This window comes from Eupeodes corollae, chromosome 1 (assembly GCF_945859685.1).
Source record: "Eupeodes corollae chromosome 1, idEupCoro1.1, whole genome shotgun sequence".
Taxonomy (NCBI): domain Eukaryota; kingdom Metazoa; phylum Arthropoda; class Insecta; order Diptera; family Syrphidae; genus Eupeodes; species Eupeodes corollae.
The window spans coordinates 168650944-168665969 of record NC_079147.1 but is presented as its reverse complement, the minus strand read 5'-3'; the positions used below and the strand labels follow the sequence as shown (position 1 = coordinate 168665969).

The window sequence follows — 15026 nt, the reverse complement described above, 5'->3', positions numbered from 1 at the left end:
TAATAATGAAGACACGTTGTTCTATCGTGTAACCCTATACTGTTAGCTGTCAAATTGCTTTTTTTTCAGGGTTGCCAACACTTCACTGCACAAATGGCGGCAAATTCAAATCTTGCGTTAATTTTGGGACACCCTTTATATGTAGCTATATAAATCCCCTGAAGAAGCTGGAAAACAACTGGCGAAACGTTGGGTAAAACCAAGATGGATTAGTTTTATTTTATTATTAATCGCATTCAACCGGTTGATCATCAAAGCCCAAGAAACAAAACGAAACAAAAATTTATCATTAATACCTAGCCATTAACACGAAATATCTTTTAAATTTGTTGCAAGTAAGTACCTAAACACGATTTTTCTCATTGCATTGTCACTGGGTGACTAAACTTTAGGGAAGAAGAACAAAAACTTGTTGGGCCGGATAAGGCCGATGGTCATCAAATTACACATGGATCAACACAAAAAAAAAATAACATTCAATCCACCACTCAAGTCGCATCAACTTATTTAATGTGTTAAACTACTTTAATTTTAATTTAATTTAATTTAATTATTATGTATTTAATAAATGTTAAAATAATTTCTTTACGATATTTATAAAGTAAATACATAGATGCTTGCATCTGGAAAGAGCATGTATAGTATATATGGCCTATGATCTTACCTTCGAAAAAAAATGCAAGTTTCTAATACAGAAGGTTTCTGGAAATTCGTAAACAGTATACAAAAAACTAATCTCTACCCGAAGTCTTTGTCAAATTCATCGTCAACTTATCATGAATCTAAGTTTATGGCAATCATTTTTGCGAACTTCTTCAAAGAAGCTCTCACACATACTCCTCTCTTCTTCTGAAGTAAATTTTCCTCATTTAAGTTCAATTTATTTTGAAAAATAAGCGAAGATACTCGTTCTGTTGTACAGAGTATCATGAAATGGATGAGTGTTTTAGTCCATGCCCTACCCCTAATGTTGTACCATCCTCCATCTTAAAAAAATTTGTTGTTTATTCGTCATACCCGTTATGTGTTCTTTAATGAGTCCTTACCGAATCTCACTGAATCGATAGAAGACCTTGAATCAAAGGTGAAAACCTTTGAAACTTCTATAAGTAAAGCTTTTAGAGTCTCTTGCCCAATTAAATATAGCCGTAAAACCCTTCCTTCGTGGTGGAATGAAGAACTGTCGAGTCTTAGGAAAATGACGAGGATAAGTTTCAATATCTGCCATAAACATAAGTTTTACCAACCGTATAATGACTCTCTTAAAATTTACAAGCAAGCCCTGTCATCAGCCAAAAGACAAGGCTGGAGAGAATACTGTCAATCAATCGAAGACATAAAGGACTCCACAAGCCTCAGCAAAGTTTTATCGAAGGAACATTGTAATCCTTCATTTCTAAAAAAGCCTGATGGAACCTGGATAGCCTCTCCAGCCGAATCTCTTGAGCTACTGATGAAGACGCACTTTCCGTGTTGCGAGAGTGATAACCCCGAATCGCTTGAAACCACAGAGCTAAACGTAGCTCATATGGAGCAAGTCAATTCCGTCATAACCAGAGAAAATATTTTGGGGGCCATCAATACTTTTTCTCCATATAAATCCCCAGGCATTAATGGCATCTCCATGGCTGGAACAAATTTTCAAAGGATGCCTCCTTCTCAAACATGTGCCCATGTCGTGGAGACAGGTCAAAGTAGTTTTGATCCCGAAAGTGGGTAGGCGAGGTCACGAATCCGCGAAGGATTTCAGACCAATAAGCTTAACATCTTTTGTGCTTAAAACCTTGGAGCGCACTCCAAGAGAGACCTAATATTTTTTCTCAGTGCGACAAAATGGCTCTAACATAATCGCTATTAAGCTTCTCTATCAATCTATCCCTTTCAATCAAAGGTCAAACGAGATTTTGGTATCATAACGGCGCACTACAGCGCTAATTGGATCTCAGGCTAGGTTGCCTTGAGATCGCTATTTCTACCTACCTACCTACCTACAGACCTATAACTAAATTATCTGTGATACCAAAACTGTTCGATCCCATTGAATGTAATGTGCTTTCCTTTCATTTTACCTCAATTATATGTTATAATCAGAATGATTTCATGAAAAGGAATCTTCAGTTACTGACTTATTCAACTTCACGTCCATTTTTCTAATTTCTGGCATCCTTCAGGGAAGTCATTAAGGTTCAATTTTATTTATAAATGACTTGGTTTCGATCATAAAAAAATCGTCCGATATTATTTATGCTGATGACATGTATCCCTGTATTTTCTGATTTGGTTGTTTTTCTTGATTCCAAGTAAACTTTTAATGATCATTTAGTTAAGAAGTTAATAGGATCCTAGGATTCATAAAGTGATTCGGTCGCAATAGTAGCGGTATTTAAATTAAATTCCCCGATGTATTTCTGAAAAAAAAAAAATAGCTGTAAGCGCTGCTTTTCGCCTCAAAACTTCATCGCAGTGAATTAACAACAAAATTGGCCACTCCGTAGTTCTTACGTATTTAGAATAAATTCCAAAGCACACAGACTACACCATGTGGATTGCAATTCCAGAGAAATTTCGAGATTTCTATACCAGATCTTTTTGGGAGGATAGGGCATTCCTGGAAGACGAGGCAAACCACTTTTACACAGATGGTTTTGTCCTGGCTTAAATAAAATGTGATATCAACATCAGATATCGGTATTTTTTCAGATAGTTTGGCCAATATCAAATCTTTGGACTCTGTCTCTACAAACTCTATAACAGTCCATAACTGTCGATCATTTCTAATGGAGATTTCACAACAGTTTAACTTTTGCTGGGTGCTGGGCCAAAAAAAAACAGATGAACTCGCCAGAAATGCCACAGAACAACCCATTCTATCACGTTTCGCAATGCTGGCATACCAATTGCCACATGTAAAATATTGCTTAGAAGTAAACCTAAAGATTTATGTCGTATGTCATTGGGCCATTTAACTGGCTTAAGTGTGTACTACTTATTACGTACAGCCACTTTAACCTAACCTACAGTACAGACCAGGGGAGTCATTCCGTAATTTCCGAAACGATAATCGTCAAAACGATTATTATTAACGATATCGTCAATAATTTGCTTCACGTAACTTTATCACTATCGTCTCGTTTAATTGTTTTCAGTATAAGTTTGTTGAGTATATTCCAAAAGTCAAAATGAACTCAACGAAAGATAATGCTTGTTCAATAACTTGAAAATGTTATTAAACTTGGTTTTTCTCTATGGGAAATTTTTAAAATTTGCAAAAAATGTATTGTTAATAAATATGCCAATTATTTTGTGATGTTTTTTGATATTCTCACTTTTTGTGTTTTCATTTGTTGCCGCCGAAGATAAAACTATAATATCAATATGTTTGTTCAATGTCTGATATTTTTGTAAATCAGCTGCAGTAATAAACCAATTTTGTCCAAGCGAAGGAAGTGAAGACTCCATTTTATCCACAGGGAACATAACTTGGCTTCAAAAATATTGTTTGTTTTCAAAACTTATTTGGATTAGTGCTTTGTACAAGAGCGATACTAAAAACGTTTCCTTTCGAATATACCAATGTTCCTTCGCCCCAAAGTTTTAATAGTTACATCAAATTTTAATATTGAATGTACATGTATATGTATGTACAACGACAACCCTCTGGCAAATTTATTGTTTATAATATCAGTATAAAGTCCGTTTTTTCAATTCCAAGACTACAATTGTTTGATTTATTTTACAACAATTAAGAGAGATTACTAATGTTTTATTTAAATAGATAGAAGGTCTCCCATTCATCTCTTCATTTTCTTTGTAAATTCATTGTATTTTTTTGAGTTTTTATTTTAATTTTGTACCAAAACTAAACTACACCGAAACTTTTTTACTTTAATTTGCTTAATTGTCAATGGAAATTAATAGCAGACGATATCTACTTAGCTATCGTGCAAACGCTATCGTTTTGACGATTATCGTCTTACGGAATGACCCCCCAGTATTGATCCACAAAACTTCTGGCATAATAATTTATTGATCGTAATGCTTTTATAAAACTAGATAAAAATTCATAAAACCTTACGCCTCTATGAATGAGTTTAGTCGAAAATAGTTTTTCGGCAAAACTAAAATTTCTAAGCGTTTCTAGCTTTAAATTTGTTAAAAATTTGATTAACATATCAATCAAAATTATGTTCAAAAAATAATGATTTTATTGACATTTAAATTTTTGAAAAACCTGGAACTCGAAACCGTATCTAAACCAGTTTCCTTAACATAAAATCGTAATAATAATACAGATACATACATACATATACATACATATGTACATACATATGTGTGTATGTATGCATGCACATTTGTCATTTTTAAAATAAAACAAATTAAATACGGCACGTTTACCCTAAGGTATCAAAAATAAAAGCAAAAAAAGCAAGTTGCTTAAATGATAGTCCATTTATTTTACGATAGATTTTGTTGAATATTTCGTCTACAACACAATTCTTTATTCGCTATTTACAATTAGACAACATTTTTCTCTTTTTATTTTTACTTCTTGTTGTGCCCTTAGACAGGAAAATAAAGCCTTTCTTTTTAATATCTTTTTAATATGTTTAAAGGTATACAGTGGCTTGTAAACCACACTCAGTGAAATTTCATTCCGAAAAAGATCTATACATATACACATGTATGTACAAAGATAAATTAACGTTAAAATTGAATTAATTATGTGTCGTTGTCAGATTTTACTTTATCCCATCCAACCCTGTATGATAATGTTGACCCTGGGACAACTGAAGTTAATTGTTAATCTCGAAAGTCTACCAGCAATTCACCATTGAAAACGGTTGCTTGTTAATAAGTCAATCCACATTGGATTTCGGTTGTAGATTGCCTTGGATGAATCGAACACCGTAACTACTACAGGAGCGGATGAACCAGCCGAGCCGGAACAATTGACCCATGGGCCCCAATCAAGAAAAAAGAAGCTCATTCACCTTCGTTACACGGCCATGAGGTTCGTACAGTCCCTTGGATAATTTGAACTGAGGAGTCTATTATCATAAATAAATAAATTAATTAGGTGGTGCAACAATCCGTTGAGACTTACAACTCTCAACCATTCCTGTGTGCGGCTAATGTTACCAGGGATGGAGGGACCTACAGTTTTAAGCCGAATCCGAACGGGTAATTTGAGAAAGCACTTTCCATTAAAACAATTACTCTTGGAGGATTTGTCAATTCCTCGCAAAAGGCAATACCTACCAGTGTAAAAGACTTTAGGTGGCGAAGGCAGAGTTTGTACCCAAGACCGCTGGCATGACAGTCTAACGCACTAACCATCACGCCACGGGTACTACGGAAATCTATTATTAGTAGATGAAAAAATACACGTTTCATAAGGCCAAACATATTCTTAATTTATTTGTAAAAGAATACTTTTCCAGGTTTTACACTGATATGGCACAAACCAAGGTTTAATGGTTAGCAAACCCTTATTATAGAACCAATATAGCAATACGTATATTCGTTTAAGTCAAAAATGTCAATTTTACCTCCAGTCCACCCTTGCACCCGTATACTCTGTTGTCCCATGGGCATTGCACCACACCACAATGCAGCTTTCAGTAAATCCTGGCTATATTAATTACACCTAAGTGGGTTTACTTTCCCTAGTATGATTTTCGTTTGTTTTACTTCGAATGAGGCTGCATCCAAAAATTCATCATAGGACAGATAATCCATGGGCTCAGTTGTCCCTTTGGCCATAAATTGAAGGCACTATTTGCTTTCATAAATCAGAACTGCAAGCTGACAACAACATTTTATATGTAGGTAAGTGTGCGAATTCGGAATTTTTCTTTTATTGTTGCTGTAATTATATTTTGTAATATACAAAACCCAAGAACCTTTTAAGTTATTTAAGTTGTGATGATGGTAACAGTAACAGCAAAAGAGGCGAGAGGAACGCCGACTTCTCAGAAGGAAAAAGAGAGTGCATGAGAAGCGTGAGGTCTAAGATTTTGAGAGGCATAAATCAGGAATGAGGTTCGAAAGTTTTATGAACAGGTGAAACGAAATTCACAGGTACATAAACCTAGAACCGAAGGCTGCAAAGACGAAAGTGGAAACATCATAGTGGAATCGCATTGAATGCTGAGGATATGGAAGGACCACTTCTGCAGACTGTATAACGGCGACGAAGAACTGAATTCCGCTGTCAGGCAGGATGATCCATTCAATATAGACGACGAAAGCCAACAATCCCGTCCTCCCGACTTAGACGAAGTAAAGATTGCCATATCTAAGTTGCAGTCTAATAAAGCCGCTGGAGCGGATGGCTTGAATGCCGAGCTCTTTAAAGCAGCTGGAGATAAGTTGGTTAGGAGCATGCACCAACTTATCTGTAAGATATGGTCGGAAGAAAGCATGCCCGATGAATGGAACCTCAGTATTGTTTGCCCGATCCTGAAAAAAGGAGATCCTCTAAACTGCACCAACTATAGAGGAATCAGTCTACGTAACATCGCCTTTAAAATCTTCTCTGCCGTAATATGTGAACGTCTAAAGCCCATCTTCAACAACCTGATAGGTCCTTATCAGTGTGATTTTAGACCAGGCAAATTCACAATCGATCAAATATTCACATTACGGCAGATCCTGGAAAAAACCCAAGAACACCAAATCGACACCCACCATCTTTTCATCGATTTCAAGGCCTCATATGACAGCTTCTACAGGGACGAGCTGTATAGAGCCATGTCCAGTTTTGGCATCCCTAGTTCACACAGGACTGTAGCGCCACCTTAAGTAAGTAAGTAAGATAGTAACAGTTCCTATATATATTTTTTGTAATGCGTTAATTTGAGTTTTTCTTTTGTTTACTTGATATGGGTAAAGTTATGTATGGCAGTGATTAAGCATCAGCTTATACAGCGTCTTTTTTTACTATTTTCCATTTGATTTGTATAGATATTTTTGGACTCAGCCATTTTTCGGTTGATCAAGGGCGGATCAAGACTTTTAATCATATGATTTTAACATAAAGATAAGTTTTTGAGCACCGCTTAAAAATGTTCTTTAATTTTCTCTTATTAAGGCTGACAAAATTTAAATAACATAGTGTGTATCATAAAATTAAATTATTATATTTAAAGGGCTAAAGTGACAAATCGGACTCAATACTCGTAGAATGCTAGTAACCGAATTTTAAAAAATTACTGTTGTGCTTGAACTTTTTGAAATGTTGGTCTTAAAGGAGTCAACAATCTTAAAAAAATTGTTGAGAGAAAAATGTTTGCTTCTTTAATTTAAGGAAATAGGTAAGGAGGTGCATTTAAGTACATAATTTCTCTAAATAATTAATAAAAACAAATTAAGTAAACAAATAAGTTGGGAAGAAACTTTAGTGAAACTTCAGTTCTCGGGAGATTCAAAGATTTTATACTAAACTAATAAATATGAAACGTTAATTATGTTTTCAATTATTCAATAAGTCATTAGTTTACCGTAAGTGTCACCACCATTGTTGCTTTATTTATTTATGTATGTTCTTAAAATTCGTTGTTAAATCTTAGTTCTGAAGTGATCAATCAAATCCACTTCAAAAAGAAGTTTTATTTAATTTTTAAACATCATAAAATGTTTTGTATTTAAAAGAAAATAAATTTTGAAACAAAAAAAAAAAACATTAAAAGAAAGCATTACACTATTTATGTGCGTTAAAAAAAATAAGATGGAATTGAGGACGAATTTCAGGAATATAAATGCAATTTAATATTAAATTGCCGATATCTTATTCTAGACTTCTTCCTAAGAACGTGAATATAGCTTTTTCTCTAAAAAAAGATCTTATGAAAATAATTTAAAGCAATAGGTACTAATTTTTTTTCTAAGTTCTAAATTGTGTGAAAACAAAGATTTTTAGTTGTTTTTGTTAAATTACTAACAAATCTTTAGATGAAATCTTTACTGAACTGTATAAGCTTTATGTGTCATATGACCTCCCTGCATAACTTTGGTCATAGTTTTGTGCTGCACGATTGGAATAGGGCTGGATTTCCGATTCATATTATGTTCTTCGTGCAGTCAATAGTTAAAAGTAGTACTTTTAGCAACAAAGTTTAGAGCAGTAAAATTCAAATTTTATTTATTTCAAATATAAAATATAAAAATTAATGCAATACGATAAGTTTTGAACTCAAAGTAATTTCTACCAAAATTTAAAGAATAATCTCAGAGGGAAAGGTTTGCTCTTGATTTTGAGAAATAAAAATAAAGGGTGTCCCAAAATTAACGCAAGATTTGAATTTGCCGCCATTTGTGCAGTGAAGTGTTGGCAACCCTGAAAAAAAAGCAATTTGACAGCTAACAGTATAGGGTTATTAAAAATGGAGCGTTACACGATAGAACAACGGTTCTACATTATTAAAGAATATTTCAAAAATAGTGAAAGCTTGGCGGCTGCAGTTCGAAAATTTCATACAAAATATGGTCGGAATAGTGTTTTAACTTCAACTGTGAAGATATTAATTGAAAATTCATGGAGACTGGATCCGGTGGAGACGTCAAACACACTGGTCGTCCAAAAACAATCTGTTCAAATGTGAATGTCGAAGCAGTGCGTGAGAGTGTTGCTGACAATCCAGGAACCTCAATTCGACGTCGTGGACAAGAATTGCAAATTTCAAGAACCTCTCTACAGCGTATACTAACAAAAGATCTGTGTCTTCATGCTTACAAAATTCAATTAACACAACAATTGAAGCCTAATGACCATGGACAGAGAAGAGAGTTCGTTGAATGGATTATTGAACATCAACAAATGGACCCTGATTTTTTGAGCAAAATCATCCTAAGCGATGAAGCACATTTTCATCTTGATAGCTTTGTCAATCGCCAAAATTTCCGCATTTGGCGTGACGCGTGACTGTATGGTGTAGATTTTGGGCTGGAGGCATAATTGGGCCATATTTTTTTTGAAAATGATGCTGGTCAAGCAGTGACTGTTACTGGTGCTCGATATCGCGACATGATTATACAGTTGTTTCTGCCAAAATTGGATGATATTGATGTGTTCAATATGTGGTTTCAACAAAACGGTGCCACATGTCATACAGCCCGTGAAACAATACAATTACTGCATGAGACATTTCCAGGTCGTGTACTCTCTCGTTTCGGTGATCAAAATTGGCCTCCTAGATCGTGTCAGTTAACACCATTAGACTTCTTTTTATGGGGTTATTTGAAATCACAGGTCTATGTCAACAAGCCCACAACCACCCGTGCATTAAAGGAGGAGATTCAACGCTGCATCAACGAAATTCAGCCACATTTATGCAGAATGGTCATGGAAAATTTCAACAAAAGAGTGCGCATGTGCATGCAAAGCCGTGGAGGCCATTTGTCCGATGTGTTATTCCATACATAACCCTTACCTATGTACTTTACGAGTCAATAAAAATATAACTATCAAAAGACTAAAAACGGCGTTTTCTATTTAATTCAAATCTTGCGTTAATTTTGGGACACCCTTTACAACCTATCAAAGAATATAAAGTTTTAAAGAAGTATGTAGTACAAGGATTAATTCATTTGGATAGGTTTTTTTAGTTATTTTTAAATGAAGAATTCTACCAAGTTGAAATTGGTGCAGAACGATACAAACAAAATCTTAGATAAGCAAACGGTAAAAGTTGAATTTAAAATAAAATCTAACTGGCGCAAACTCACTTCAGTGGTTTAACCTTTCAGCATGAATTTATATACAACGATATAACAGAAATTAGGTGATGCGAAATATATAATCAAGCAAACAAATTAAACTTTCATTATAACTAAAATAATATTTGCGTGTTTTTTGAAAATAAAAATAAATTCGCATTAAATACTCAAGTTTTAAAAAAAAACAGCAACATTTATTGTATAAACACATGAGAGTGTTAGGAAGGAGTTAAGATAAGATACCGGTGCACATTGGTCTTAAAATTTTGAATATTAAAATGAGAGTGAAAAACAGAGTTCCGCAAAGCATTCCACATTCTCGATGAGTGGTTAAAAAAAGATCTCTATACTTAACAGTACGCCCGACATTGAACCCAAGAATAAACTGTTGAGCCTTCCTGGAATGCGAGTATTACGGAGAGATCCTAAGCGCCTAGCAGCGTTTTTGGCGATATCGAATATGTTATCATTCCATAAGAGGTGATCTGTGATACACATACTGAGTACTAAAAGTTGATAAGTTTCCTGGATGCAAGTGCCGCTCTTGGATAGCGACATGGGGGGTGGATTACGCTTTAACGACCGGACACAGCATTAAGTTTTTAAAGCATTAAATTCAACACGGTTCTCAATTCCTCCTTGGACAATGCTGTAGAGATCGGAATTTAATGAGCTTATCATACGCCGCTGTTGAAGTTGCACATCCGAAGGACAAGGATGTGAATCTAGAAATGAATATGAAATACTGAGGGTACTGTCATCAGCGAACCAGTTAAATGAATTAGAAGTGCCAGAAAAGAGATAACCATGAGATCACCAGTGGACCTCTTCCTTCGAAAGCCATACCGCCGGCGATTAAGAAGCTTCCGTCCATCGAGACAGCGTTTCCTTGACTTTGCTAAAAAGGACTTGAATGCTATTGAACGATAGCTGTAGGGAGAGGAGAAAGAGACCTGTAGAGAAGGAAAAATGGAAAAGCTTAACTTATGAAAAGCAGCTTTCTTTTGTTAAGAGCAACGTGGCTTTATTGGACGATAGCTGAAGAGAGAGGAGAAGGAGACCTGTAGAGTAGGAAAGATGGAGAAGCTTAACTTGTTTAGTTTGAAACGCAGCTTTAAGAGCAATGTGGCTTTAATCCACACCGAGCAAATTTAGATCGGTAAATTTCTAAATTTCTAGTAATCCAAATACCTATAGGTATAAATAAGCTTAGACAATTCATGTCTAAAATCATCCATACACATATATTAGTAACATTTACATATGACTCTCTATATGCACTTAGTTTATTTTATTTTTTTTTAACCCATCAAGAGACAGCTGCAGCACAAAAAAAAAGTTCAAGCCTTAATCTATCCACACATCCTTTTATTACCCAAACCAACAAGAAAACACGGACTTATACAATAAAAGCCACCTTTTGAACGTTGTTAAGTCATTATTATTGTTCAGTGCCAAGGAAATGGCATGATGACTCATCATCTCATCATCATCAAAGGTAAACAACAGTATAAGCAGAATAACCAAAGAAAATGAAATGCATGTGGGGAGAAGTTGGTTTCTATAGTTATACCTATATATCTACGAAGCAAAATATATAAGATAAATACGAAAACCTGACGTTTCAGTCACCGAAACCCAAGTGAATAATGGTCGGTAGAGTGTATCTGAAGTAGTGTACTTAAACCTTTGATCACGTTTTATGCTGTTTCGATTGTTTTTATTTTTCTCTTCCGTATGAAGGATTGAAATAAAAAAATAGACCAAGAATATTAAACTGGATTTTTAAGTAATATTTGAGTCTTTTGTTTTTGCTTTTATTTGTATATAAATGTGATATGTATGTACCTACCGACTTTGGTTTTGTATTAACATAAATACAAATAATGTGACGAACATGTTGTGAGTGCAGAAAACTTAAAGATTCAGGTTATTTACAGACTTTTGAACTGGAACTACTTTTTTAAACAAAACTCATTCCACTATCATCAAATGGAGCATCTGTTAGCAATTTTCAACCAAACAATTTAACTAGCAATAAGCTTCTAGGTAACTACCATAAGTTGTTAAAAAAAAAAACTGAATAATAAAATTTTCATCGAAATTTGCTTCTGTTAATTAGTTTGTAGAAACAAAAAAGTTAAAAGTTGGATGTAAGTTTTAATTCGACAGGGTAGTATCCGTCGAGTGAGTTTGTGCGTAGGACTGTCATGCCAGAATTCTGGGGTTTAATCCCTGCCTGTGCCATTTAAAGCCTTTTCATGGGTAGATACCAACCCTTGCGAGGAATTAACAAATCTTCTAAGAGTTATTCTTGCCATGAAAAGTGGTTTCTCGAATTTGTCGTTCGGATTCGGCTTAAATCTGTAGGTCCTTCCATCCCTGATAACGTTACTCGCACACAGGAATGGTTGAAATTTGTAAGTCACTTGGCCCTATTTCCAATGGACTGTTGCGCCACCTAATTTATTTATTTAATATTCTAGGTATCTATGACAAATTGGACTAAAGACAAGCTTCTTGATGTTTTAGAAAACAGTTTTTTAAAGAGTTTTAATTTGACGGAAAATCGATTATATTTGTTGTAGAACTATACTCAGTCTTATGTATGTTAAAAACAAAAGTATTTCCTAAACCCATTTTTGTATTATCAAGTTTTTAACTTATGTACATAAATAAATGTGTTTTTACAGTTCTTTCATTTCCACGTTAGCAAGTGAACTTTTATAATAGAACACTTTAAACTTTTTTGAGTTGGACTAGAGATTATAAGGCACAATATAAAGAAGACGAATGCTTAGTTTTCGATAAATTCTCCATTACCCGCAATTGTTTTTTACAAAATTTAATTCAAACCAACATTTTTGAAAGATATTCGAAAAAAGAAAGGAACGTGCGATGTACTAATGCATATCTATTAAAGTACATTTAACACCAGTTAAAAATTAGCAAGTTTGTATATACAGTGATGGAAAAATTAATAGATGGAACTAATAAATTAATTTGGGATCTTATTTAGAGTTTCTTGATCGTCTGTTTAGAAAAACAAAAAATTGTTCAGATAAGATGGCAAAAATCATGTCAGACGAGTAAGGAACTTTAAGTTCGATCCCAATACACGGAGATGATAGTTAAGAATTTTGGTGGAAGCACCACGAGTTTTTGATACTTTTTTCACCTTCTGAAGCTAGTCCAATTTTTTAATTTAATACAAAACATGTGTTGTGGACTGAATTGGGGCTCTAAGCATTGAAATGATGCTTTTTCATGAAGGCATTTGCCAATTAATGAGGACCCATGCAAGATAATCAACCCAAGCACTCATTAAACTTGTAGAAAGAATATAATCTCCTACTTAATAGAAGGTCTATAAAAATTATTTGATTTTAAAATAAAAAAACAATATCTCTGTGGTGAACAAAAGAAACTGCAGGGCCAAAAACAAGCACATCGAAAACAGATTGATGGTATTCCATACTTTTCAAGAGATGTTTCTTGGTGGTTAATATTGAAAGATGCTATTAGGTATGCTATTTAAAATAAATGTGCAGCGATCATGTATTCAAGGATTAGCAACAATTTAAGCGTTAAACATTTGTATTTGACACATACAGTAGCATTCTTAATTCTTTCCAGGGCAAATTAGTGGTGAATACCTCAGAGTTTTTTCTTTACAGCCTGTTAAAAAAAAATAAATTAGTTTATAAGTACTGTTCCCAATACGCTGTTTATTGCTATAAATAGAATTTGCAAGCTAAGGTTATTTCTATTATTTCTTCCATCACTGTATAAAACACAAATTCAACTTATACCTATTTAAAATAAAGATTAAAAGTTAAATAACTTACCGCACTTTAAACGATCATTAATCAAATCCTCGATTAGTTGTGGACACTCATTTTCGATGGCATAGCAAAACTGCTTGAATCTCTCGAAGCCACTTTTTGCTATTATTTCTATTAAATTGGCACACTGCCAGCGATGGACATCCGCATCATTTACCATTGGATTCTCTGTGACGCCACGACAATCACCAACAACACTACTCCGAACGCTTATGCTTCCGCCACCAGCTGATGGCGTTGGTGAACTGTTTTCACCATCTTCACCGTAAATACTACTTCTTGCACTTCTTTCACTACCCGCTCGCGATAAACCTCTACTTGGAGCTGGGTAAGATTTCAAAACTTCCTCCTCGGATGTTGTTAATACTGAATTTTTAACTAAAACCGCCAACAGGTCTGTTCCCTGTAGATCACTAATAATACGATCCTGATGGCGTGACAATAACGAACGTACCTCTTCCTCTTCTTCTTGAGCCATCTTTCAGAACAGAAGAGCAAACTATTTATGGAACAAAACCACCAACACGTATTCCTAGATTCGTCAACACAACACTCACTCCGCAGAAATCAATCCGACTCACTGTAGTAAGTTGAAAAAACACGAATTTTACTCACACTACGTTTTCACTATAAACTGCACTGCACTATCTTCTTTCTTCATCGTCTACCAGACGACTCCTTGTTTACATTTTGCTTCAAAAGCCGGATTTCACATTTCACAGAAAAGTGTGGCAGTGAATAAACAAAAAATAAAACAAAATATTAATTGCAAACGCAAACGCAACTACAACTAGCAATTGCGATTTGCGAAGGGGAGTGGAGCACAACAGGAAAAAGTATCACCAAACAATCAACCACATCAAAACTCCAATAAGGTGCTTAATTTAGTTTTGTATTTTATTGCATAGCCTCGTTTCGCTCATCGTAAGCAAAATACAAAGTTAAACAATTTAAAATTACAAAACTCACTTCACTTTATGTTTTAAATATTTTATTTAAATAAACAACGTAATAGAAATAGAAAATACAAGCTAAATCTGAGCAGAACAAACTCTATTCCAACTAACACCAGACAAACGTTCAAAATGAAACTGAACGGACCGCTACCCAGTGAACCTTCGTTGAACCCCGAAGGAAGTAAGTAAAGAAAATAAAACGACTACAAGCCGGCTGCTAGCGAGGCGATGGTTGGTGAAGTTGTGTTGCACACATATAGTTGTATGGAGAACACATGGATAGGGAGACAAAATGCAAAAGACAGAATGGATAGACAGAGACAAACAGTAAAGCAGAAAAAGATGTCAATAAAATAACGAAAAGAAATCTTGTTACGAAGGTGCACCAAAGAAGAGGAAAACTAGACGAAAAACAGAGCAACCAAACCAATACGGGAAGGTAAATAAAATAAAATACTGCACAGTAGAAATGTTGCTACAATAATCTGGCAAATTTGGTTGATTAAAA

At 34.6% G+C, this 15026-nt stretch overlaps 1 protein-coding gene across 5 annotated transcripts in view; it reads right to left on the bottom strand.

Moving 5' to 3' along the window:
- Nucleotides 1-14678, bottom strand: part of LOC129940651 (tight junction protein ZO-1) — a 188118-nt gene extending 173440 nt beyond the window's left edge. Inside the window, exon 1 of one of the 5 annotated variants that reach the window (XM_056049042.1) lies at nucleotides 13566-14678. In XM_056049042.1, coding sequence (XP_055905017.1) covers nucleotides 13566-14040 — 475 coding nt within the window. In that variant the 5' untranslated portion in view covers nucleotides 14041-14678. The remainder of the gene's footprint in view (nucleotides 1-13565) is intronic. The other 4 variants (XM_056049044.1, XM_056049041.1, XM_056049051.1 and 1 more) reach the window with 4 other exon arrangements.
- Between the last annotated feature and the right edge of the window lie 348 nt (nucleotides 14679-15026).